The sequence below is a fragment of the Aythya fuligula genome, chromosome 2, assembly GCF_009819795.1.
Source record: "Aythya fuligula isolate bAytFul2 chromosome 2, bAytFul2.pri, whole genome shotgun sequence".
Lineage (NCBI taxonomy): Eukaryota > Metazoa > Chordata > Aves > Anseriformes > Anatidae > Aythya > Aythya fuligula.
Genome location: NC_045560.1, coordinates 62,029,330 through 62,057,041, shown reverse-complemented (window position 1 = coordinate 62,057,041; position 27,712 = coordinate 62,029,330). Strand labels below are relative to the sequence as shown.

Here is a 27,712-nt window from a genome sequence, read left to right as displayed (position 1 = left end):
AAGAAAACAACTTATTGGAGGTACAGAGAGCTCTATATCCAAGTGACAGGTCTCCATCCAACTAAGTAACTAAACGTTGCCAAATCTATCTCTATAATCTGAATGACCTCATATGTTTTCATTAAACATATTTAATAAAATTAAAGATGAAAAGTGGCCTATTTATCGTATGCTAAAGTAATAAGAGGGCCTAATATTTTAATACTTTTAAAGTGAGTGGTATACTAGAGGTATATAGTATGTTTTATAAACTACAGTAAGTATCTGTCAGAAGAATAATTTCACTGAAAGCTTTCACTATTTTGCTGAGTTGTTTGCATTCTCCTTGCAACAGGGAGCCGTACTCATGGGCCCACATTTTTCTGTTCTAGACTTTGCACAAACACACAGTGAAAGAGTGCCCTGCTCCACAGACTTCACTATCTAAGGTACTCTGTGCTGAATGTCAGGAATAGTGTCAAAACACATTGCTGGTCTGGAGGATTAAAACATTAAGAAAGCCAAATCTCTTAATATGTTAGGGGTAACATGTTTTTCCATCACAGTGAATGTCATTCTGTTTTTTGTTCTGATTGCAAAAGCCATACTTGCTGCTGTTTTCTTTCCTTTTGATTTCTTCACAGAAAGGAACAAAGTGCTAGAAGTTATCTAACTCACATAAAAATACCCAAAAGGGAGCAAAGGATTTATGCTCAGCATGCAATAATTTGCAGAAATTCTCTAGCAACAATTCAAGCTCTCCTGCGTGCAAAGCTGTAAACACAAGCTCAGCTGGATGCACCGCTGCAGGCATATGGTATTTCTTAATTCCAGAATGCTCTATACTATCAGAAACACTGGTCCTACATACTCAGTCTTCATGCCTTCCCCATAATAGAATAAAATATCCTGGCAGCAGTGTCACAAATGACTCATGCATGGTGGTTTCCTTCCTACACTAACCAATTCTGGAAACATACCCTTTGGTCTTGATGTTATCCTCCTAATGTTGTACTCAAATGACAGCAGCCACTCATTCATTCACTCATTCATTCATTTCTTCACAAGGTAGGAAGACCTGAAGCTATCAAAGGGAACTGGCAATAACCCGTAAGGCCTGATCAAGCCTTTCTGGGTTTTGGGAACTAAGCCAAGAAAAAAAAAGAAAAAAGAAAAAAAAAAAAATCAGGTTCTGGTGTCTTTTCTTTGCAATGTTTTGTTCGGGTTTAGATGAAATGCAACCAGTAAAAATCACTGTTTCCTTTTTCCTGCCTGTATTCCCTATGGGCATTTTGGCAGCCTGACAAAATAGTAACTGAGAACAAATGCTGCAGGGCCAAGTCTCAGCTGCAGCTGAACTCCACACCGGGAGTGCCAGAGAGCTGTTGGGACACCAAAAGGAGCTGAAGCACTATGCAGCCAGGCTGGTGTTCACACCCTTCATTCCCCAGATACTTCCCAGAGGACACTTGTTTCAGATTTTTGCACAGAACAGAAACTTCAGCAGTGTTCAGAAGAGCAGGAGAGCAAGAAACTTCCTCAGAGTGAAGGTGAGTGAAGGTGGTTCCATCAGTCTTTTCCTAGGGTACCAGGCAATCCAATGACAGTGTGTGGTGTTGGGACTGATGTAGTCATACAAGTGCATATTTAGCTTTACTTCTCAGAAAGGATATATAAAAAAAAAAAAAAAAAGTTTCTCTACAAACTTTAGATTGCTTAGTTTCTTTAGGAGCTTTTGGTGAGGAACATTGTTGGATACCTATTAGAAACCTAGGAAGACATCAGCTGTCTGTATCCTTAACTGACCCCTTCAAAGGGCTCTAAAAGTTCTATAAGACATAGCACTTCCCACTTACATCACAATTACCCGTTCACCTCCTAACTATTTTTTGTATCAATTTTATTATTTTTCCTGTTAGAGATGTCAGACATACCAATCTGCAGATACCAGGCTCAAGCCTATTAGAAATGTTCTGTAGGTGCTCACCCCAATTCAGTATAAACTGAAAATCTTACAAGGAATCTGAATTATGTCTATCTAATGGTAATAGCCCATACAAACTAAAACCTGTATCCTCAACTTTGGAACACTGACATTTGTTTAATGCAGAATCATTTTGTATTCATAAATGCACACATGCATATGCACATATACAAAGCTTTCAGGCAATTTACAAACTACACATTCCTTTATTAAAATGAAGAATAAATCTCCAGCACAATCAAACAATATTTAGGCATAATTTGCTATAAACCTGATACTAAATACAACTTATTTTATTAAGTTATATTTATATGAAAAATAACTAAAAATTCTGTGAAACAAAATGCTTTTTTTTTTCTCCTTTTTTCCATTTAATTTCAGTTTCTTTCAAGTGTCAGAATTTTAGACAAATCTTTGGACTGAGACTTGCTGATAATATTCGAAAGCTGCAGCACAGAAGCAAAGCAAAGCCCAGTTAGCACACCTCTGCAGCCATCCAGGAAAAACACATATCCATCATGTCTCTTCCACGTGAATTTAAGCATAATCTGTTTTCCTGCATTTGTATTTCTCCAGGGAAGACAATAAACGCTTGCATTTCCCAACAATTTATCCAACCCCATCTCCCTCCCAAAACCACTCTATCACCACTGCAGAATTACACAACAGAGAAAAATAAAGAAAAGTAAAGCTGACTGACTCCAGCATTTTCAACCTCATGGACAGTGTAAGCAGTCTCTCAGCAAAATTAGTGTTTTATAGAATATTACTTACTGATTACTTACTTAATCAGTATTAAAAAAAAAAAAATGATTTTTCAGTATACAGAGACTGTTTCACAGCTTAATCTACTTGCACATTTTTTCATGTGAATTAATATAGTAATTGCATACCATACATGCATACATGTTCAAACAATTAAGTTGTTTATTAAATTATATCCGATAATTAGCTCATTCTAAAGAGCTTTCAAGATACAGTGTTTGTCAAGAAATAAATACATAATGCTTGGATTGCAGCCCACTTTGGCTTTAACAAAAATATCCACAATATTATTATTTGAATCAGGAAATATTTACTAGAAGTATTAGAATTTGGTTTGCTTGTATCTAGAAAAATAGAAATAATCTGGATAAATATTATGATTTTTGTTAATAGCAAGCATGATTCCTCTTACATACCACATGAGGAATTCTTCCGTACTTGTAATTATAATCAGTTGGATTTTGAACTAAAATATTTCCAATAGATAAAGTTAGAGCAGGAGATATCACTCAAAAGACTGACAACATACCAGCAAAGTACAGTCAATATGGATTTCTAAAGGATTGCCATTGCACAAGAACTAATAATCATGAGGTGAATATGTGAATTTATGAATCTCCATCAGCTTTTTAAATATATGGATTATAACTGTGGTTATTGTCTTTCTGAAGTTTTTGGTGTCCAGCTGAGAAGCTTCCAAATTTGTCCTGTCTCTGGCAACATAAATTTGAACTGATAACATTTTTTAAAAGAGAGAAATAATAAGAAGAGAACCACACCTTTGCAGCGTTCACAGCAAGCTCCTCTCTGCTTAATGACAAGAGCACACTCCTTGGAAAGCATGGGACACTTCTCTCTTTTGCATGTCACTTCCTTATTCTGGAGGAATAAAAAAAAAAAAAAAAAAAAAAAAGAAAAGAGAAAAAAAGATATATATAAACCAAATCCACTGTTCAGTTTCTTGCAACTCAGAAAATAATATGTGAGCCTAACAATCTGTTCTCTTGCTTCAGGAGAAGTCTGTGATTGAAAACACCTTTCTGCCCTTGAAGGAATGCAGTAGAAGACAGCTTCTGAATTATTCAGGAGCACAAGTGAATGAAGTTTAAAACCTGCTAAAACAGCAATTCATAATCACTACACATCATAGTACAGAAAACGTGTCCTATTGAAGAAGTCCACTTTACTTAAACAGACAGCTAGCTACGTGATGTGCTTGTTAAAACATACTCGAGGTGTTACCCCATGAACTACAGAGTTCAGGAGTCATTTTTCATGCTGACATAAGGACAGACAGATGAAGAAAAGAAACCTCAGAGAAAACAAAACTCTCTAGCAGCACTGAAAATCATTTTTAGCTAGTAGTATTACCTGACTATCCAGAGGCCCTTCAAAAGAGGTGGCTATTACTGTACTATAAAACACTGTAATTCATCTCTTCCTCCCCAAAATGCTTAGAATCAATGAAACAATACAAGCAGGTAGAATCACTGTACATTATAGTATCATTTTTTCTATGGCAAAAAGCCAGTAATTATGAAGGCCAAAGAGCACATTGATCATATTAAGAAACATCAATATAGTTTGTATGACAACAAGCACAAGAAACATTACATTTATAGCTTGGCTTTATCCCATAGCATCAACCATTCTGGATAACCCTACCATTTAAAAAAAAAAAAAAAAAAAAGGCAGAAAACAAATACTTTGTTTTGTTGTTGTTATTTTTAAAGTCAAATTTTGCTTCCTGAAATTCTTGACTGAAAGTAACCCTCTGAAGTGACCTCCACCTATAATTAGTAGCTCAGTTCATTAAGTGACACAGGTGGCCATTACTAGATGCAAGCACCCACCTTACCCCATCTTGTGACTTAATTAGAGACCAAAAAATTAAAGGGATAGAAAAATGTAAATCATAAAACTAAACCATGCTTTCCAGTCCTTTTCTTCTGCTCCCTGTGGCCTCATTCAAGGTGCCTGTGAAGGATAATACACAGCTTTTATTACACTCCAGCCCTTTGTCTAAAATCAGAGGTTTTATTTTCTTCAAAGTCACTGCCTGATCTGACGGGAGCTATAAAGGCTCTTCAATCTTATCAGTGTAAATGAGGAATAACTCTAGCCAAGCTGGTGTGAAATCAGTAAATGAGAATCTAGCCTTAAATTGCTGCTTGGCTGAAGAGCAGCTGCAGCAACATGAACAACTACTGTAAAGAGACAGGTCACTGTTAGTCACCAACACATGCTGGTTGCTTTGCATCACTCCAGCATTGCAGAGCAACCATAAATGCAATTTAACAGGCTAGTTAAGCTGAATTTATGACAGTGCTCTAGTTTTGGGTTGGCACAAGGCAGCCACATCAGCAAGACTGGCTCAGCAACTTCTTTCTAGAGCACAGGGTGAAATTCTGGTTTTCTTATATGAACGTAGTGCCCCTGATTTTGCCTTATGTCAGCCTGCTGAAGGACAGCAGAAACAACTTTACTTAATCTACTACACACAGTCTGTATTTTGAAGGGTGTTGCTAAGATCTGACTCTCTTTAACAAGAATTTGTTCAATAAGAGATTTAATAAGCCTAGTGACCCTACTACCTTTACCTGCAGGACAGTCTTCTGCATGGTGAAAGTGGTCTGAAGGAAAAGCAAAATCATGTTTGTAGTATACTCCTTTGGAAAACATGATTTACCTAGCTGGGACATGTCATGGACACATGGGATATGTAATACACAGTGTCCCTCTGGGCCAAACGAGCTGGGTAGAACCCACGTTGTGGGGCTTGTCAGGCAACTGCCCTTCAGCCTTCCTCAGGATGAAATCTCCATTGAGGATGGCAAAAAGAGGAATAAGGAGTAAAACAGCTCCGTATTGCTTTTTGTTCCCTGACTCACAGGGACCTCCTAAAATTGTAGAATATTCCAAGCTTGCAGGGACCTACAAGGATTGTCAGGTCCAATTCCTGGCTCCATGCAGAACTACCTAAAAATTAAACCATATGTCTGAGAACATTGTCCAAATGCTTCTCAACTCTGGCAGGCTTGCTGCTGGACTTCTGGGAAAAACATCTCCTGCAGCCTGAATTCTGAGCTAGCTTCTCCCCTTTTCTCCTAAGCCTGGCCTCCCTCTGCCCTCAGGTACATCCTGACATGATCATTTCTTGACAGGAAATCTTCCTAAGGATGGCCCTAACACATACATGTATATTTAAACAGGTGGTATTTACTAGACAGCATTCTGAACTAGAAGTCTCCTATTTGGCCTAGATTACTTCAATAAGAAATTATCTCTGCCAAGTTTGGTACCATTGAGCCAACCAAGGGTGGGCAGCCAAATTTGGATCTCGCTCTTTTTCCCTTATCATCAGCAGCACCAGTGGCTAAACCCCAAACTCAGAACAGATGATTTTGTAGTTCATGACCTGGTGCTGAGGACGGTTTTATATCAAACAGCTGTTCCACAAAAAGCACATTAGTTGCCCAAGGGTCAGCACTGGGAACTGAAGGGTCCTCACCCCTCAGAGTGTGCCTTTAGCAGTTGGCTACACATTTATATCCCAGTAGACCTAGAATTACTTGCTGCTCAGTGGCCCAGCTTCAGCAGAAGAGGGTCTTGTCCCTCACACTCTCAAAGGCCATGGGTCCTGACAGCAAAGATACTTGTGGGAAAAGTGGGAGATGAGTCTTTGAATTGCCTCCAGAGGTGGCAGGCACTGAACCTGGATCACCATTTCAACAGTGAGTCGCTACAGCATAGTGCTGAAAGGTGTAGACAAGACAAGGTTCTACACTTACCCCAGGTTTCTTTTAAGAAAGAAAGGAAACAAAAAAAAAAAAAAAAAAAAATGGAAAAAAAAAAAAAAAAAAAGGAAAAAAAAAAGCAGGATCAGCTCTGTCCTTTGGAGAAGAAGCTGCAGCATCCTGCCTGTAAGAACAGCTCTGTGTATCCCAGGTAAAACAGAGCCAATCCTTTGCCACCATAAGAAGGACAGCTAAGCCCTGAAGCAGGGTGGTAATCACAAAGCTGATGTTCCTCCTCCTATCTAAGCTGTTGTTGCAGGGGAGCCCCAGACAGCTCAGAAACTGTCTGTGTCAGATGCCAGCCTAAGGTGTCTAACACACTATGCAAGAAAAACATGAAAAAATATGCCAGAAGATGTGGAGAAAAGGGTTAATACCATGCTGATCCATCATAGGACAGCAGCAGCAGATAAAACAGGGCTGGTAAATCATTGTTTAGTCTATTGCAGTAAGGCATTATCCACCGCAGATCTCACAGGCCCATGGGGTGTAAAAGTACAAGGCTTAAACAAAGAGCAATTGTCACCAGGAGCTTTTTTTTTTTTTTTTTTTTTTTTTTTTTTTCACCCTGTCATCCAAAACACTGCTCTTAATGCGTACTGTCCATCTGCTTATTTCAATTTTGCTGCCTCCTTCCCTCCCATTTCACAAGGGCAGAGGGGAGTGTGAAAGCAAATGGACTTTAGCAACAAATCCTTTCCTTCCAAATGCATCCCCTACTACTCCCAGTATTCATAACATTTCAATACTTGTCCCAGCCATACATTAGATAGTTGCTAAGTAGCTGCACGAAGGAGAGCTGTATTACCAAACCTCCCTCTGCGTTGTCAACAGTGTCTACGGAGTTGTTGAAAGCTCTCAGATACTTTGATTTTTGCTGTTCTTAAGAGAAAACTTCTTAGACGGCAACATTCAGAAGCCAACAGTTATGGGAGGGTAGGGGATTTTTTCCTTTTGTTTAAAGGACATGCACTCTGGCACTGAGAAGTGCGGAAGAGACACATGGCTCATAAATACATAAACCATTTGCTAAATCAGAAACCTGGGAGTCAGTCAAAATCCATAATAGGATCCCAAGATTCATAATAAATAACTTTTAATTATAGTCCTGCACAATTTTAAACAGATGGTTTATAGATTCACATCTGGGATTTTTATTATTTTTTTTTAATTTAGTGCTCAGGCACACACATACACAGAAAGGGAGAGAACATCGCAAAACCTCGGCTAAGGCTTTTATTAGTGTTGGAAAAATATGTATTTTTTAAAAGTGGTCAGGCTAATCCAGAACAATGCTGCCACAGCTGACGCAACTCACCAGTGAGCACTCGGTAAAGGCTTTGCGCTGAAATCTCAGGCTCCCTAGGAAAGGAAAACTTAGGGAAGTGCTGGAGCATCACCCTGGACTCATCACCTGCCCTCACAGAGCCTGACAGTGAAGAACTCACTTTTCAATGTGCCTGGGGGTAGATCAGAAAGTTTTGTTGGTTGCCCATGTTTCTCCCCTCTCCCACATTTTGCCAGTGGGATCCAAAGGTCTCTTCTTGAACTTTGCTTGCAAAGGTGATGTCAAATTCCTGTACAGGACAGATACAGTAACCAGAGCTTATACTGGTGTTGCTGCCCCATGTTGCCTTTACTGCAACCCACTCTCAACACAATTTGTTCACCTTCCACACACACCTCGTATTTTTACCTTCCATCAAAGACCCCTGCACAAAATAACCCAGTCTGGTGACAAAATATATCAAACTAACGGCCTTAAACTCATGTGGTACAGTTAAATAAAATGCCAACATGAAAAGAAAAAGAAAAAAACACTAAAAATAAATCTGAATATTTGGCAGGGATCTTAGAGAGGATGAGTGCCAAACCACAGCTTGGAAGCTGCAGCCAACTTTCTAAAGGGTTCCCCACTGGGCTCCAGCCGGCTCACAGCAGCCACCAGGAGGATGGCTCTTTTCAACCTGGATTTGGCTTGGAGGAAAAAAATCAGGAATCCACTTCATTTCTTCAGGGCTACACCCATCAACAGTATTGCGAGCCCACAACTTGCCTGTCAGCTGTGGAAGACCTCGCAGATGTAGATTCTCAGGGGGCTTGATTTCCGATGCAAAATCCCCCCCCCCCCAAACACACACACACTTTTTTATGTAAATGCATTTCTGATATCCTGAGAATATTGAGTATTTATGCTGGATAGCAAAAATGATGCTTAAATTGTCATTTAACCAAAAAAGCTTATACGGAGAGAGATTGTAAAAGCCACAAGGACAGATTTGGTAGAAGTATGAACTATCATTAATGGATAATCCTGAAAACATTCATTTTTGACCATTATTCATCACAGTACCTCTATGATGCTCATTAGTAACTCTCACTGAGTCCTCCTCCCTGAGTAGCTCAGAGTCTCCTGAAGTTCCTGCAAGAAGTCTGTGGGATCGTCCTCCAAAATAATAAAAATTTTCAGACAATGGCAAAAGCTACCCCCAGGGAATTTGGGATGCAGCTTTCAGATGTGCACATATGACCTTGGGAGAAAAAAAAAAAAAGAGCCATTTAAAATGAATGAGGCCGGTGCACTCAAGCCCCTTAGGCAACATCCCCACTGAGAGGTGCAGGACAGGCTGAAGCACAAGTTGAAGCACTCTGCGCACCACCACCCACACTGCTGGCTCTCTTCCAGATATTGCACACAGCCAGGGCATCCTCACAAGCATCCACAAAGCCATGCTCACTCCATATGAGCCACAGGAGCAAGGGTTTGGACCAGCTCTGGCCAATGGCTCTTTCCCTCAGCAAAACTGGGGAGCACAGGCTCCCAGCTGCATGTCTGCACCCATGCTTACAGGCAAACAGCCCCCATGTTGGGCCAGCCCGAACTCGAGAACAGGCTCAGACACGTGCATAACTCATGGTCTAGACAAATCCTGAGGCACTTTCTGAAAACGCTACCCCTTCTCCTTTGGCACTCTTGACAGGAACTTCATGTCTCACGGCCGATTTGCAAACTTCCCTATAACTGGTGGAGCTGATGCAAGCAGGCAATCCCTGCTAAGTGCTGCGGGCCTGCTGTCTGCAGTGACTGCTTCTCTTCCTGAGTAGGAACTGTATACTTAGGCCTCAAGGAGGAGACACCACTTCCCAAGGAGAGAGGTTTGCAGACATTTCAGACCACTGTCAAGGGAGGGCAGAAAACGGATTCATTTCCCTTGTTCTCGTCTGATTATCTGTTTTCCTTGAAAAAACAAATGTTATGGGTACAATAACAAAAATGGTTCAGCACACTAAATGTTCCTTTAAATTCAAGGTGGAAAAGATATTCCCCTATGCAGCCATTTTCTGCAAAATAATACAGGTCTCTTTGTTTACTCACATAAACCCACAAACACCAAGGCACATACCTTTCACTGTAGAGAGACAGAAATCCTATTAATTTTAAGCATATCTTTAATTTTAATGGTACAATTCACAACAGTGCAGCCAAACATATGTTTTAGTACTTCCAGCATCAAGGCCTTGCCCTTGGTACAACACAACCAAGACTTCAGCACGAATTGCATTAGACAGATGCAAATGACAGTATTTCGTCAGGAACAAAATACATGAGTTCAACCCAAAAAGTCCCTTTTTCCTTTACTGTGCAGTGCACGTGGTAGCCTCCAATGCACTCCTTCATCCCTGTAATCTCTAATTTTTGTCCTCCCTGCTTGGGAGGAGGCAGCAGCTCTCAGTGGTGGTACCAGCCACCGCCTCCTGAATTCAAGCTCTCCCCACTCCCTAGGAAATGGGATTAAAGCGAAGGCCCTGCTGAAAGATGACACCAAATTTCACAGCAAATGGGTATTCCCCACCACTGTGAGGAGCACATTAGTATGTGCAAGTCATTCAGGACACATCACTCACAACCCCTTACAGACTGAACAGATACTTTTTTCAGTGTGTTTAATGATGTTTACCAGCATGAGGAAAGTGACCTCTGTGGCCTGCTTCAGTCCTGATCTCCCCTGACAGCAGCCTGCTGCACTGTTATGTGGTGAAAGGAAGACGCTCTTCTCCTACACTCGTTTGTGTTAGCACAACTGCAGAGACTGCAGCTGGGATCAGGGTCCTGTAACATCATACATCACCTCAGCACATGATAGGAGCAGATCTCTGCTCCAGAGCTTATCAACAAAGTAAGCACAGCCGAACAAAATGACCATAACTGCACATTAAGTCAGAAAGCCAGAACAGGATCCAGACATCTTAGCTCTCCACCTCCCCATCTCCACCTCCACTTTAAGTGTCACCAGCATTACATTTCTTTAACTACACAGCTAAAGGCAAAACTTCATGAGACAACAGAATAGTGTATGAGTGTCTTCCAGCAATAAAAGACAAGGTCTTCAGAAATTCCCAGCAGTTTGTATTGCAGTCCAAAAAACTACCCATCCAGGGTCACACTCTGAGGTTCTTGTTGGGGACCACACCTTTGCAATTCATGAGATTTGTGCATTTAGAATTCACGTCTTTTCCCCTTTCCTGCATTTTCAACAACTGAAAAAAAAAAAGTGGTTTTGTTCTGTCCTGTCTGAAAAATTAATATTAACTTAGTCCCATCAATAGAGCCTCCCATCAAGGTGCTTCTTTTTTTATTTTTTTAAATATTTCCATCCCAGTTGTACAGACAATTCTCATTTAATTTTCCAACAAATTCGTTGCCAATGAGATAAATGCAAAATGATGGAAATTGGGAAAAAAAAAAAAAAAAAAAGGCATCAAAATATGAATCCATCAGTTCAGAATTACTGTTTTTGGATGAGTTCACAACATCTATTATAGGTCAAATACTGATTGATGGTAATTTCTCTTCTATTGATGTAAATTAAACCTTAATTTGGCCTTCATTTAAAATTTAACTTAAATAAATTTAATTTAAAATAAATAACTTTAAATTTAATTTAAATAAATTTTAAATTAAAAAAAAATATTTTATTTATGCATAGTAGAAATTACTTCGTCACATTTTGATGGGTTAAACCTACAAATATATGCTGTCCAAACAATAGTTACCCGTCATTGTGTCTTTATTGCCTTCTGTGTCTCACGTCTACTTACTCAGACTTTACACTGGAGACTGAGATAGAGGAAAATACACTGGTTTTGAGTTTGAACCTGCTCTGAAAACTTTGAACAAAGCAGCCCTTGAGGCCATGTACTTCTTAAAGAGTTTAAAAAGCCCTATGGGCCTCCTAACTTACTCTGCAACAAGTCATATCCCATGAAGAAACTCACTTCTGTACAACACAAAAACAGGCTAGATTAAAGAAAAGGGAAGGAAAAAAAGCAAGGTCCCCTGCTGCTCTGTCTGGCCAGAATCATGTCTTTTATTGCCCATATCCTCTAAAGGAACGATGCTCTCATGATATATTACCCTAATATATCACCAAGTGACAGTTTTCTCATGATACTGTATCCTCAAAGATGTGATGCATGCCAGAAGCAGCAACACAAGATCTCAGGTGGAGGGGGTGGGGTGGGGGGGTAGGAGTGGAGGAGCAGGATTTTTTATTTTCTTCCATATTTTCAATCTACAATTTATTTCTTAATTTTATTTTGCTGGAAAATAATAATAAAAATAAATAAATAAATAAATCCCTGCCAATCCCAGCTTCATAATCCAAAGGACTGTTAGAAGCCTCACAGTAATAGCAGAGCTTTTAAACTGGAAAGCACAGAAAAAAAAAAAAAAAAAAAAAGAGGTTATTCAGGGAGCAAGAGCATTTTGGACTGTCTGAAGGGGCAAGAGCTTTCAGGGTCTTTTCATGCTGCCTCCAGATCACAGGGGCTCACTCCTCTTTGCTGCAACTGCTCTGTACTACTGATATGTGGGAGCATCTTCATCCAGTTGGTGCCAGTGCAAGAAGGCTGAGGCCATGGGAAAACTTGGTCAGAAAAAGATATGCCACAATGATGTTTTACGTGACACATCTCATTTCTACAAGTCTTCCTTAGATTCACTCAGATTCCTGATGGATGCAAAGCTTTACTGCTATAAGAAAGAGTGTGGAATACACCGTTGGTCAAAATACTTCCCTTTGTTTTGACCAACCACCTTGGCAAATCAGGTTTATATTTTGACTTTCAAAGATTCAGCCAACACTGTAGCTACTAGGAGAAAAAGCACGTTTGGACTTGTGAACTGAGCAAAAGTGATATGGAAGTCATTGGGAGGAAACGAAAAGCCAAAGCTGTCAAAGTCACTTTCGCAGTCCTTTAGTTGACCTTGACCATATTTTGTGGCCTGGCCTTTGCTGCTTTTGGCGAGATGTAGCAGCCCTTATTCACAGCACTGCTCACTCAGCCACATGACAATACCATTGCAGTCACTGAAACCACCCACGTGAGTTCAGAGGTTTGAGCTGAGCTCTTCAGCACAGACACATGCACAGTGCCCTATGTACTGGGTAGGCCCAGTTAATTATGCAGTTATTTTTAAATGTGGCTATGGAAAGAAGTTTGCTGTCCAAAATAAGAAACTAATATTGCACAACCACTTTCTGCTTGAAAAATCCAGTGGTTAAAACATGTTTTTGCATAATCTTTGCCTTGCAGGGACAATTCTCACTTCTGAAATTTGAATTCCCTTCTTTCTGTTTTGCACATGTACAAACAAACAGATTCGGGAATGTTCAAAGCTGGTGAATCTTGACTATAACAATACATTGAATAGGAGCAATGCACACAGATTTTTCTCAGCCTGTGTCCCCTTCACTCCTTCCTCTACCCTTGCACTGCTGGAAGTAAAAAAAAATAAAAATAAAACCAACAACAAATAAAAAACTGTTTCTGACAAGTAAATGGAGCTGACATTAGAGCGAAACTATAAGGTGAATGGGATATGCGCAAGCCATTTGTCATCTTGACAAAGTGATTTTCAGTCACCAGTGGGACACTTTAAAGACATCTGAACAGTTGGCCTTGACCACCAGCATTTCTTACGGTTTATAAGGGGCCCTGTGGGACCCAGAACATAACCTGCTTTTGGAAGCAACTCCTGCAGTGGTACCTCTTGATGTAAAGGCAGTGTGATATATCAGATGCCATTAAGATCTTTGCTAGCTGATTATATTTACATAAGTATGGAGTGCAGATAGCATCTTGTTAACCCAATTAATGAGACTCAAATGTCAGGGAAGGGATTATGCCTAGCTGGAAGTCCAGAGTGCTAGAAAGGCAGCCACAGATGATTTAATTGTGTGGAACAGCCCTGTTCCCTTTGAAAAGCAAGAGCTCAGGCAGGAGCACTACTACCCAGGCAGCCAGGAGGAAAACCACAGGGGAAGAGGAAAGATGGTACAAAATCCAAAGGTTTCACACCTTTAGCATAAGCAGGACTCTTTATGATGAGAGACTTAAGTGCCATGTAAAAATAATAACCCAGGGCTAAACTGAAGAAAACTGAAAAGTATCCTCCTGAGGTCTTAGAAACTTTTTTATTAACTGAACTGTGCCTTACTCTGCAATAAGAGAAGGTCTTCATCACCAAGTCACAGCCTGATCTGCAATGGAACAGGAATAACATTTCATTACTTCACTACAAGTTGTTTTTATCCCACGGTCTCAAACTACTCAACTGTACAACATAAGAGGAGATGCTCCTGTTTTCCATGAGTGACTGCAGAGCAATGAAACCTGAATGACAAAGAATGAAGTACTTGGCCCCAAAATGGAGAAAAGCTCAGGGTACAGCCTTACACTCAGTACTTCCCATTAGTTCTCTGCTCAGCATGATGGCTGTAAGAAACCCCTCTTCTGAGTTGTCTTATCAGTGGAGGAGACAAGATAGTTAGCATGGGCTGCTTGGGCCAATAGCCCAGTCTAAGCAGCAGCCAGTGAGTTAACCGAAATCTAATGATAACACTGTTTCATGGGCATGGCCACAAGCTGTCCACAAAAACACAATAGTAATATTAAGTTTCCAGAAGATGCTTAAAATCCATTTACACCTCTGGTTCCAGAGTCATACATAGCTTTCTTGGAGTCATGTCACATCCATGGACTCAACTAAAGCTCTGTCTCACCAGTAGTCTTTGTGCTGTCTTTGTGCTGTATGAAAGAGGCAATGCCCAACAAACAGGCTGGAGATACTTAATAATCTCTCCATCTCGCTGCTTTCCAGTGAGCCTCCCTTTTGTTGTAGATGATTTGCTTTCTTTTTCCCTTTTTGGCTCCTACCTTTTTATGTTTCCATATGTGGACTGGTTTAATTATGCCAAGAAACCTGATAATATCAAAGATAGTAATTCTATACTAAAATAATTATATACAGTTCTAGGCACAGAAAACACACCCTTCTTGTAACAACATGTACATAAAACCACTCTAATTTCTTACTACCATGTCCTACAACTCTATTCATTTATTTAAAAAAAATAAAAATCCACTACAGATTGATTTTGGGGTCAAAGAGTTTTTGTTTGCGGATTAAGAAAGTTGCCAAGTTAAATTTGACATACACAGATATTTTTCCAGAAGCTATACAAATTCTATACTTCTTCTATTTCCTCATCACTTTCATGTCAGACAAGCTCTGGTTCAGTATCAGTGCATTATGCTACATCTTAAATATCCACATCAGCAAGTTTCTCCAGAAACGCTTAATGCTTTTAGACCGTAGGCCTTTGCCATACTTGTGTTAAAGAGGTTTCTTGCACTGCTGCACTGACAACATTTTAATGCATAATTTTAATTGTCCAGCCTTCTTTTACTCACAGCTTTTGCAAACAATCCATCCATCGACCCTTGGTTTACAGACTAAAAAGCTTCCATGCTTTACATTCTGCCTGCCAACATCATTTTATTCATTTGTTTTAATCAAAAGCATTTGCCAGATTGAATCACCAACCCACCTAACCCAATCAACTGCTCCAGCTCTCCCTAGAGCTGAGTATTTGGGGGGTAAAATGCCAAATGTGAAAATGATCAGCTGTGCACTGCCATATGCAGAAGAAAATATTATCTGTGAAAAGCAAATGATCAGCAGTCTCCCTGTACTAGTACAGCCAGTTGCCCTTACCAGCATTCTGGGTCCCATATTCAACTAACAGCCCTACCTAATGCCTAGCCACATTGCCCAGTTCCTTCCTGCCCCAATGATTCCCAAGCAGCACAATCTGGTAATGCTTCACTAAATGGCACCACCAAACCATAATCATCATGGGGCCTTCAGTGCTGTGGTTTATCAGCTCCTCTCTCCCACACTATCCTTCAACCACACACAACCACTCAGACAGAAAAGGAGTAGACAACCTCAGGACATTCAAGGTCTGTTATTCTTCAGCCACTGAGAACTCTTAAGACAAACCAGAAAAACAGATGTCAATGTCTCATTCTTGCTGGCCACCAGAATAAATTCTGGTGGTTCCAAATTCTTGGACAGATCCAATTCCCATTGAAGCCACTTAACATAATTTAATATGAAGTTGCCAGGAACTGTTAAAAAAAAACACACAACTTTTAACCAATATGCTGTCAGAAGTTTCATCTTCCTGGATGGGGCTCTAGGACACATCAGTTTGCATCCTCCTGGACCTACATGTAAATGTCCAATGAACAGGAAACTTCAACATTGCAGGCTGGGTTTGATGCATACACAAGGCAGTGCCACCACCATGCAACTGGCTGTAAACACTTCATGGGAAGTAGACCTGCTCTACAGTGAAATAGAGTATAACTGTGTCTATGCAGCTCTAAAACAGAGTTAATAAAACCTGATGCAATCTTTAACACTGAAACTTTGCAAATAGGTTTATTTTAAACAGAGACTCTGAAAAATTGGGGTCTCAGTTGGTCCATGAAAATACCAGATTGTTTTCATCCTTTTTCTAAGTGGCATTCTATCACACATCCATCCTTTTTGCTAACAAGAACAAATAGACTTCCAACTCCAATGCTATTTAACATTAATGCCTTTTTCTGTAGCACTTTATGGCACAAATATATAATGCCTCCCTCTCTGAAAACTCAAAGAAACAATACAAAAATTAAAACCACAGACAGGAGGTTGATGCATGGAACAAATGAGGAAATGAATATAGTAACACCTGAAGAGGATGAAAATCATAGCACATGAAGGCATATTATCTTTTTTTTTTTTTTTTTTTTTAGGGGGATAGCAGTATGCAGTCCTAGTTTAACAACCTATTTCCCATTTTGGAGCACTATGTAAAGTAAGTGGATTCCAGAAACTGGGGAAAACTGGGGGAAAGATGGAGGGAAAAAGAAGGCAAAAACTGGAAAAAGAAGTCTAACAAATAAATGGGAAGAACAGACAAAAAAATCCAGGTCTCAGAAAGCACACAAGGTCAGCTCCTGAGGATGGCAAGAAGGGATGGGGTCCATGCTATACTCAGAGACAGGGCTCAGCTCTTGATACAGCTGGATGCAAAATGATGCACAAAGCTAGATCTGACAAATGGTTAGACTAGGAACTTTTCAGCTGCAGCTTAATGCATGTGATGAAGAGGCCAAGAGGCCTCAGAGGAAGTAATTACAGCAGTTATTAGGTACAAAATGAACAAGTACCAGTATGATAGTCATTTTAATAGTAGTATTACAGGTAAAAGCTTTTATACAATATTGTTTTTTTCTTCACAATGGCCTTTTATTTGACCATAAGCTCAATATAAAAAGGTTGCATTTTCATTTGATTTTTTGGTTGTTGCTTAATATTTTTCTTCCCTCAAAAATTTCCATTAAAACATGATGGGGAAATAAAACCAGATATTTTGTGGGGAAAAAATATCTATTTTTATATAGCAGCACAAAGCAGAACACCAGAAATACTGACTTTGTGAACCATTCACTTACAGGACTATAATTCTTAAAAAGACTGTTAACAACTCAATGGAAGAAACTTGAAAGCTAATAAAAACTATATACAGGTAACTGTATGCTTTTAAAATGCCATTTTGATATTGGACAAGCTCTTTAATAATGTTTTTCTTATTGGCAATAAAAAAGTGCTTTAACTTAGGCTGATCCATTTTGCACTTATTGTAGACACATTCCAAAGACATTTGCAACTTATATTACATTTTTCCATTTAGTTTATGGCATTTTTGTGCCCTTCATACTTTTCCCCGTATTATTTATACATTTTAAATATGTTATTTTGTGTTTGAGCTCTCTGATCCATTAATTACACCAAAGAGAATCTCATTTCCATACTTGATGTATTGGATCTTCATCATCACTGCAGTGACATATCACCAGCGCTCTTCCAGGAGTGTTTTGCCAAGACCTATAATCAGTTCAGCACTATGTGCATATATATGTTTGCTCAATGCAGCTGACTCTATGTCAGAAATTTGCAAGTAGTGAACTCCTTGCTATACCATGTGGTCTGAAAACAACATGAAATAACTTCAAGCCTGCAGATTTCCAGAAAGACTTAATCACAAGCTGTCACATATGACTGTGTCTCCAAAATAAATGTCATGAGAAAGCATAACAAGCTGAGGGCATACATACCTATGTAGGGATATGCAAATTTCACCCACAACGACAAGTGTTTTGAGAGGTTTTACTTTGGAGTAGCTCTGGCCTGTTCCGTTGACTGGGTATCCAGTAGCAGTTGGAGCCCCTGTTGCAGCTCAGTTTCATAGAAATCACAGAAATGCTGGATGGATGGGACCACTGAGCCAGGCAGGAGAAGTGGAGCTGAGGGCAGCACAGCGCTTTGATCTGAAAGAAATCCTGCCTGCACACTCTGAGACCACTCTGGGATGTGAAGTGATGTGCAGCAAGTGGACTTCAAAAGGGACGCAGATGGCACAGACACATTACACAGCTATAAAATCCATATTCATTCATTTCTCAGAAGTGAAAATTACATGGAGATGTTTCACATGGTACTACTTGGTCAGGGTGGCTGTATCTGTATATAGGACTACCCTGACTTGAACATTGCCTCAACACCACTCATGTAAACCTAGAGGACCAAGCCAGAGTCACCATTTTCTACTATCAGTAGTTTATGTCTCATTCTCAGACCAAAGCCTCATCTTACACACAGGCACCACATTAATTTAGAACTGAATCTACTTGAGTCATCCTTTAGGAGACCCTACCAAAACTGTCATCTCCAGAACAGATAATTATCCTGCTCAGGCTCTTGATTCAATTCACTTTGCACTTGCAAAACAAGCTTCATATACACATATTGTTCCTTGATCTCTCTGAGAAAGTACATATGGGACAGCCAGTTGCACCAGACATAGAGTTTTACCTGTTGTGTTTTTTTTTTTGTTTGTTTGTTTGTTTGTTTGTTTTCTGAGCTTATTTTGTGGTTGTTCTGTTTGTTTGTTTTTGTTGTTGTTTTTCCCCTTCTCCTTTAAGAGATGGCATATTCATCTGTATCTTTTTTTTTTTTTTAATTGGATAAAAACTAATAAAGCTTTCATCATGCTGGGGCATGTTTGGTGTTCCAGGAACCCTTTAAACACCAATCAAAACAAAACTCTCTTTTGCAGTAGTATGGGGTTGAAAACTACCAGCACACTACTGTATCCTAGGCTTTTTTGTCTCTTTGTTTGTTATTTTTGTGGGTGAAGAGAAAGCTGATTATATTATGCAGTAATAAAGACCAAGAATATTTAAATTGAAAGAAGATGCAGTCTTGGTAGATTCTGTAGTTATGTATGTAAACTATTGAAATTATATTAAATAAAATAGGTATGAAAGAATTGTTTGATGATTATTTATTTTTTTTTAATATGCACTACTCCACTAAAAGTCATCTGGGCTGCATTATACCTTGATGCAACAACAATTGAATCCTGATGTACGAAAACACCACCATCTTCACTGAACATGTGTCAAACACTTGCTCTCAGGCTAGTTATGCATTTTCAGCTTGTGTATTGTGCCACAGAAATCAGCTATGTTATAGGTAAAGAATCCCAGCAAATTTAGTAGTTTTCTTGTTTTAGCCTGTAATGAGGAGTTGAGTCTTTTAGGGGGTACAAGGAGGACTAGGACAGAGGTTCTTTCTTCTATTTTTCGTTTTGTTGCACTTGGTTTCACTACCCAGTTGGTTCAAGCTAGGTAGAACACTACATCTTATAATGACAAATTTAACATATTTTTTTTATGAGCAAAGGTCAAATTCTGCATTGCACATTTGGATTTAAAAGCGGAAATTTAAACTACAGAATGATGTTTCTAGCTGAATAAAACTTATGCCAAGCAAAACACTGATTTCTTGTTTTCTGAGCTCCTGTCTCCAAACTTTTCTCAGGTTTCCAACACTTGGTTACACTTTCTGGCTCACATTTATTTCCTTCTGTTCTAGATTTCTGTGATAAAAGGTTGAGACATATGATTACCACTCCTCAGGTGCAGTTGGCAAGTTTGAGGTGCAGGCATGAGGGAAAGGGGAAAGGGAAAACGGGGGGGGGGGGAATGGCACTATTTTAGATGTGGTTTGTCAAGATCACCACTGGCTTTTATCAGCTGTTTCTTTACACAACTCACTTTGTTCTAAAGTATTTAGGAAGAAAGAGGAAAAAAAAAAAAAAAAAAAAAAAAAAAAGACTTTCTCTCCACAGAAAGAATACACTGAAGATAAAACTGGTCATTCTCTTGACAAAATAAGAATGATTTTCTGCCAAATTGAGATAAGCTCTTGCAATGTGCAGGACACCATTACCTAAGGTGTACTTATCTATTTCCTTGCAGTTCCTGGCTTCTCACCTATCACTTTCAGCTGGCATTTTTGATCCATTCATTTTAAAACTACATCCACCACTGGCCAGTGAACAGGTTATTCTTGGATCACTGCTTGCTTCTGGCAAAATATTCAGGGTTCATGCAGATGATGATACATGAGCACGAAATGGCACAGCTCTCTCCTCACCACCACCTATCATCATTGTCATTGCTGAGCTCATCTCACCTTCAAAACACTCTGCACTCAGAAGCTTAATTCAGGCTAAGTCAATTCTGTGGGGTTTTTACATTTTCATCCTGTAATTATATACAGGTTCTCATTTCACCTATTTCCGATGGACTGTAGCATTTTTATGTCTTTTCCAAGTGTATGTTGAAGTATATATTTCTTGAAAGAAAATGCTATAATATCAGCTGTGAGACTACTTCTATTTTGGGTTTTAGATACCTCCCAGCCAAAAAGCTGTACCAACAAAAACTCTACTGCATTTGGTTATTTACTGTGCTGTACCAAAGTTGAACTTAAAATATTTCATGCCTATTTTATATGCTCACACACATATAAAAGAAATGTAATCAAATGTTCCCCCGATTCTCCATTAATAGCATTTTCCCCCTGACATTTCAAAATCCTCAGTATTTATCTGCACTACAAAAAGTCCAAAACTTACAAAAATGTGGTAAATTTTCACATTTATAAAGTTCATTTTCTATTAGCACAAATTCACTCAGGCCTCTGCTACCCTCAGCATAATACTTTCACATCAGAAATATAAAGATCTGCATCTGCACGAAGAGTTTGGTTTCCCCAAACTGTGGAAGGTGTATAAAAAGCTCCTATGGATTGATATAAACACATTTTTCCACAGATGTGTGAGAATATTTTAGATGAGAATTTTTGCATTAGGTAGTCTAGTTATAATCCCTTGCAGTCTTAAAGCATTTAATGGCAGGAATAAAATAATCTATTACTCAAACTCAATCAATGTAATTCTATTTTGAATACTATCAATATTATATGTTTTTACCTATAATCCTCATGCCAAGTCAGACAGATTCTTTAAAACCCAGACCTTTTCATTCAACTTCATAACCCACAGTTTCACTACTTTGATTTTCTAAAACCAGCAGGACATGAGATTTTCTAACTACTGACCACTAAGCATAAAATAACTTCACAATCACATGTTCTCTAACATTCATTTTTTCCTACTGTCAAGGACCACATAATTATATGAAATCATAGTTCCCATCTTTTTTTTTTCTCTTTGGCAAAAATATTTTTTTCTTCAGAGAGTTGGTTTGCATAGTCCTTGTCACTGCTTGTTACATCCAGCATTTCATTTCCATTGTCCACCTTCCCTTGATACAGATCTTGCTGCAGCTTATAGGAATCTATTCCATCCCTGCATCTGAGAAGTCCTGAGAGTAGTTGCAATGGGCCAGTCTACCATGGTATACTACAGTGGCACTTCACAAGCAGGACTGCCTGAACTCTTTATATGGCATAACATCAAAACAACAATTTTCCAACAAAACTTCCATGTGTCCATTATAACCCTTAGCTCTAAGTATCAAGGACGCAAGCACTTTCTCCAGCTTCTGTGTGTAAGAGTGTATAACATGAACACACAAGAAAACAGGTACTTCCAGTTGCCTTCATCCTGCTTTGTGCTATTCCAGTATCTCAAACCCTATGGAAAGCCAGGTGATGCGATAGCTTTCCAGAGATAATGTATCTCCTCAGAGATGCAGAACCACAGACATTCAAAGTGGAAGTGGGCACAAGACCAAAGGCACACTAGCTCTAGTAAAGACATAAATCACAGTACTCAAAACCTCTGGATCAAAAAGCCAACTTTAATTTGCTTTTGCTCATCCACGTCTTAGAACAAGTTCAGGAGAGCAGATGCCAAAAACCTGGTACAAAAAAAATGGGCACAGCCTGCCCATTGTCAGACAGACAAAAAGAAAATTAATGTGTTAATACTGTGATCATACCACCCACACCCACTCATAAAGTGCAAGTGCATGAAGTGAAAGGGGATGGTTTTATACCCAAGCCATTAGAACAGGAGTTAGGAGACCTGAGCCTTCATCACAGTCCTATAAGAAATTCCTTGTGGATAAACCACAATCTCTGAGTTTGATGTTTTTCTACACACACACACACACACACACAGAAAAAAAGCCACTTCTTGCAGACAGGTGTAATTAATGATCATTTCTTTAGAGACCAAATTCATCCATGTTTATTAAGTGCTTAGAGATGATTAGTTGGACAGCAATATAACAGCAGTAAAGTGTAATTGTAAAAGCTCATATTGGAACTTTTGCTTTATGGATGTTTAAAATGACCATTTTTATGGACATTATGACCATAAAAGCAAAGACATATAATTTAAAACATAGGGATCTCCAGATTTTGATCTTGTCAAAACTTACCATAACAAGTAATCACACTCAATAGGCAAAAGCTGAAAGAACTTTATCAGCCTTAACTAAGAGGTAAAAGCTTGCAATGATCTTATTAGTTCTCATCTTTCCTACAAGAACATATTTCTATGTCCTGCAGCTTCGTAACAGTTTGAGGGATCACCGGATATTAGTCTGATTTCTTCTATATCACTAACTACAGATTCTCATCCAATTACTTCTGTGCAAAATTGCATAGTCGTAACCAAAACATACTTCTGATCTTATCATCACTTGCAAGCATCACAAAATGAAAAGTTTAGTATTAAACATAGTGGCTTGTTCTGCTGGTCTTTCTCACATACAGAGCTACAGTGTGTATACACACACACTCTTAATCTTACCTCTCTTTCTTTATATTAAGGGCAAGCACCAGTGTTGTTCTGCACAATCCACATTTCAGTTTGAGAAGTGAGGATGTCCAAAACTGAGTTATTGCATGGTGGTTTCAGTGCTTTTTTTTGTTAGAAAAGCATTACCTCTACTTTAGAAGTGAATTATTTACTATGTGCTGCACACAAAATCTCCAGCACATTCTCCACTCCGAAATCCCGTACCACCACAACTTCTCTTTCCACACATTACAGCAGATGCTCATGAGTGAACTTATCTCATTTGGTAACTAGACGGCTGCCTGTAGAAGATCCCCACCAGTGTCCTTTTTGTATTCAAGGTTCAGGGTTTTTTGCTACCAATAGCTCTCTAACAGGACCTACAAGCTTTTGTAAAGCAGCACCCTCAGAAGCCAGCATCTGTTCTACCTGTTATGTTCTTGTTCATGTTCCCACCATGAAAATCAGTCCACTTGGTCTCCACTAATCAATGAGAATAGGCAACTTTTCATTTTGGTCTTTCTACCAAGGCTTCTCAATGGTATATAAGGAATTACATTTGTAATTGCACTTTACAGACGTTGTTGAGTTATGGCAACTTATTCATAACCTAAAAGCTTCCAGTTTTTACCACATTTGCTCTTAGAGTCTTACACCTTCCTTTGCCCTCCCAACTAATTTAGCCTATTAAGAGAAACTGAGCTGAAGACTGCTTTGCTCATGCTGGTTCTCTCTTTCTCCCTTGCTAGGATGCATCCCTGTGCTCTACAGACCACAACCTGCAGAGTCAGTTCTGCAAAACTCTTGATGATTAGGTTCCAGCATTTCAGTTCAGTCTTCTCTCATTTCTGAGATGGCAAAGAACTGAAAGGATGATATTTAGATACTCCTTCTCTTCTCAGAGCCATTCAGATTTCCATAACTAGTGTAGTTCTTTAAAACAGCTTGCAGTTATGGAAAGGTATCACCACAAGAGGAGACCTGTCATCATCCAATCCAGTTTTTCAGTTATTTTCTTTATTGTTGTGTATAAGACAAGTGCCCTTTGTAGAATTTTCTGTCCCTTCTTGGGCAGCAACAGCTTTCTTCCCAGAACAGCTGATTAAGTTCTCTTTTTAGTTGCTTGCTTCTTACAATATGGATATCCATCAGGTTTGTCCTTGTAGAGGATGATCAGTCTTCCAGAGAAAGTTCCTCACTGAATGACTGTTAAACAATCAATATTTCTAGTTGGGTGGAAGGAAACCTGGTTCTTTTTTCCCTCCTGCTCACAAATCACCACATTAATTCTTTTCTTTCTGCTCTCCCCAGTCCTATAAAATCAATCTTTTCCCTTGTGGCAGGCCTGAAAAAAGGTTTCAGCAACCAGCTGTCCAATAAACAATTGCTTCGGATGCTGCACAGTGTTAAAGTCAGTATCCCCACACCAGTTTCCTTCTCCTCTGCCAGGTCTCCCTGCTTCTAACTCAAGAAAGAGAGATCACATTCATCCTTTGGCAGAAATAAAATAGAGTGTATCCAATGCAGGTAACTGCAGTAACTCATTATGCATCCATATTCCTAAGAGAATGTGGTATCTTTCTCGTGTTGAAGGGAACCAAATACCCTCACTTGCCATTTCCCTAAAGCATCCCCTACAAACCACAAAGATTTAGAGTTCTTACATCCAATGTTTTTTGCACTTCTTCATATTTGTGCACTAAAAGGGTGCTCATTGATTTAATAAGCCAAGGTCTAGAGAGATCTATAAATATAAGAATTTTACCCTAATGTATTATTGCCCTGATGCCCAAGACTGAACTTCTGCTCCTTCACAGATAAATTGTTTCCTCACTGGTTAACACCAGCTTCCATTAGCAAGAGTGGTGGCAGACATATTTGGGAAGGTGATCCATGATAAAACACAGCTTCATGTCTTTTTTTTGTTTTCCCTTTGATTTCTCTACTCACCACATCCCACGCTCCTCCTTTCCCCACCCGGCTCTACTCAGAAGGATCAATAACTTATTCTTTATCACTGTTAGCTAAGAAGTTATCATTGGGCCTCACTTAAAATCTACAGAAGTCAGTGCGGTGACATGCATCAAACGCAGCAGGCTTAAGATTACAATTGCCAAAATTGCCTTCTAAAATGAAGTCTGAAACAATTTGTTAAGTCTCTTACAGGCTTATAATTACATTGGCTAATGATAATTTTACTTATAGCAGTAATAGAAGTGGGGGATTCTTGATGTTTCAGTCCTAAAATACAAAAGATTCTGTACATTGAGTTACTCTGTAACTTCCCAAATGTAAAATGTAGTGCTTGCTGGTCTATACTTCTCTTTGCATCCAACAGCAAGTGAATCCTTATGGCTTTCTCTTAACTATGTTGTGCAAAGTTTTATTTAGAACAACTATTTTTCAATAACTCCTAAGTGTTGACTTGTCCAGCTGAATTGCTCCCAAAAAGCTTAACTGTGATGCAAAGTTAAAAGGAAAGGGAATGTTTCTCCCCAAAACATGTGCAGCATTATTAACCACTGCATTCCCAGCACAATAGCCAGTGCCATCCTGAGAATAAAAAATCCTGAGATGCTTTTTGATAAAAGCATCACCTGTTCTTTCACTGTCTGCATTACAGCACGTATAGCCATGTTGTATCCTTCACCTTGCGTGCCTGTGCCAGCTCCTCAGCTGTTGGCATGCAAAACCAAGCACGTGGCAGCTGCAGGCAGCAGCATTTCCTAACCCTACCTTTCACCCTCTTTTCTGAGCTATACCCGAAGGTTTCTGTGCCTGCCTCTGACTTTGTGAGAACAGTTCTCACTCCGAATTCACACAATATATGCAACTTCACAATGTCATATTAAAGTCACATATAACTTTGTGCCTGAGAGTTTTAACATCAAAGAAACGATTGCCAGATCATGGATTGGATTACTTTCCATTAGCTCAGTGATGAGATAACCTCGTGTTACGTAAAGGCCACAAACGTACCTGAGATTTGATTATGTAAAATATTCCCCTCTTTGTGCAGTTACTTTTAGTACAGGCCTGAATGTTCTTATTATCTGAAATCCAAACTTACCAGGCAAACACACATTATACAAGGGTTGTCTGTGATAAATGGTATCTGTAGAATTTCCCCTTCATTTTCACATTTTGCAACAGATCCTGAAAGAGAAATAAAAATTATAAAATATTGATGTATCTCAATTCCCCCATCTGGTTTTGGATGCTGTTCTTGTTGCTCTCATTTAACCCCTGCTCCATTCCTGGCCTTCAACTTTAAATTCTGCCTCAATTTGCCCACTTGAAATAATCAAGGGTGCTAAGCATTTCCCTAAGATTCCAAAGGGAACCGGGAAATGACTGGCCTTTTACTGGCGCACAAACCCAGACTCTCTTTGTGTCCCAGTTACAGCAAAGAAGGACGCTTTTTCTCTTCTCAGATGACGTGTGGAGAATAACGAGTACTCCATGCAAAGCAGGCTACTTCTATAATGATAGATCCAGAGCTCATTGAAATCAGTAGAAAGCTGTCCATTACACTCCAAGGACTTGGATCCAGAGCTCATTGCAAGCACTAAACCAAGCATCCTCCTAATGCGTGACAGCCAATTGGCGAGCGAGTCAAAATTAGCAGGCTGACTGTCAAATGGAATCAAATTAGAAATCCCTTTATGGCCCTAGAGCTGATTAGCCGGTATTGTGTCATGTTGGAATCGTTTCTCGAAATCTAAGAGCTAGCACTAGGAATTGATTTAGCGTTTCCCTGCATGCCCCAGATATCGATAAAATATAATCCGGGGGTGGAGAGGGGGATACAAAGCGGGGGAGAGGGAGGGGAAGCACAGCTCCTCCGTTCATTCACCTGCCCCGAACCACGCGGTGACACCCGCAGCCCCCCGGTCCCCCCCGTCCCCCCGGGGACCCGAAGGCGCGTGGCTGAAGCAGGTGGGCTCCGCGCCCCCTGCGTCCCCTTACCTGTGAGCAGGGAGGAGGCCGGCGCCCCGGGGAGGCAGAGGGCTCCCAGGAGGACGGCGGCGGCGGCCGGGACGAGGCTGGGTGCCGTCGCCACCCGGTCCCCGCCGAGCCTGGGCATCATCGTCCCGGGCTGGGGTGCCGCCGCCTCCGGGACGCGCCGTCGGGTGGCGGAGCCCGGCCGCCCCCGGAGCGGCCGCCCCAGCACCGACCGGGAAAAGGGGGCGAAAGGGGGTCGCGGGGGGGCGTCGGGGGTAGGAAGGGAGACGCCGGCCCGCCGGGGAGTCCCACCCCGCGGCAGCACCGGGGGAGGGGACTACGGGTGCGGGGAAAGCAGCTGTCAGCGCCTGCCCCTCGGCCCCGCACCCCCTCTTTCCATCACCCCCCTCCCCTGCCCGCATCCCTTCTTATACCTTCCTCTCCCCATAGTCCCTCCTCCGGCACCCCCCGGCCCCCATGCCGCCCTCCCCCCCGGCGCACACCCGCATGGACAGGCTGCCAGCCCCAGACCCCGCTCCCCTGCCGGCAGATGCCCGGCCACTCCCTCCCCGGCCCCGCCGAGCACCGCCCGGGCCGGCCGCGCCGTCGGGGCGAGCAGAGGAGGAGGAGGAGGAGGAGGAGGAGGAAGGAGGAGGAGGAGAAGGAAAGGTAACGGGGGACCAAGAGGGGAGGAAGCTCGGATCCTCCGGCGGGTCCGG

At 40.4% G+C, this 27,712-nt stretch overlaps 1 protein-coding gene across 1 annotated transcript in view; it reads right to left on the bottom strand.

The window, feature by feature from the left end:
- Positions 1–27,135, bottom strand: part of BMPER (BMP binding endothelial regulator) — a 154,649-nt gene extending 127,514 nt beyond the window's left edge. The window contains exons 1-3 of the mRNA XM_032180599.1: positions 27,018–27,135; positions 26,119–26,204; positions 3,508–3,607 (exon numbers count right to left, since the gene is read on the bottom strand). Of these exons, the coding sequence (XP_032036490.1) occupies positions 3,508–3,607; positions 26,119–26,204; positions 27,018–27,135 (304 nt within the window). The remainder of the gene's footprint in view (positions 1–3,507; positions 3,608–26,118; positions 26,205–27,017) is intronic.
- Positions 27,136–27,712: the final 577 nt, after the last annotated feature.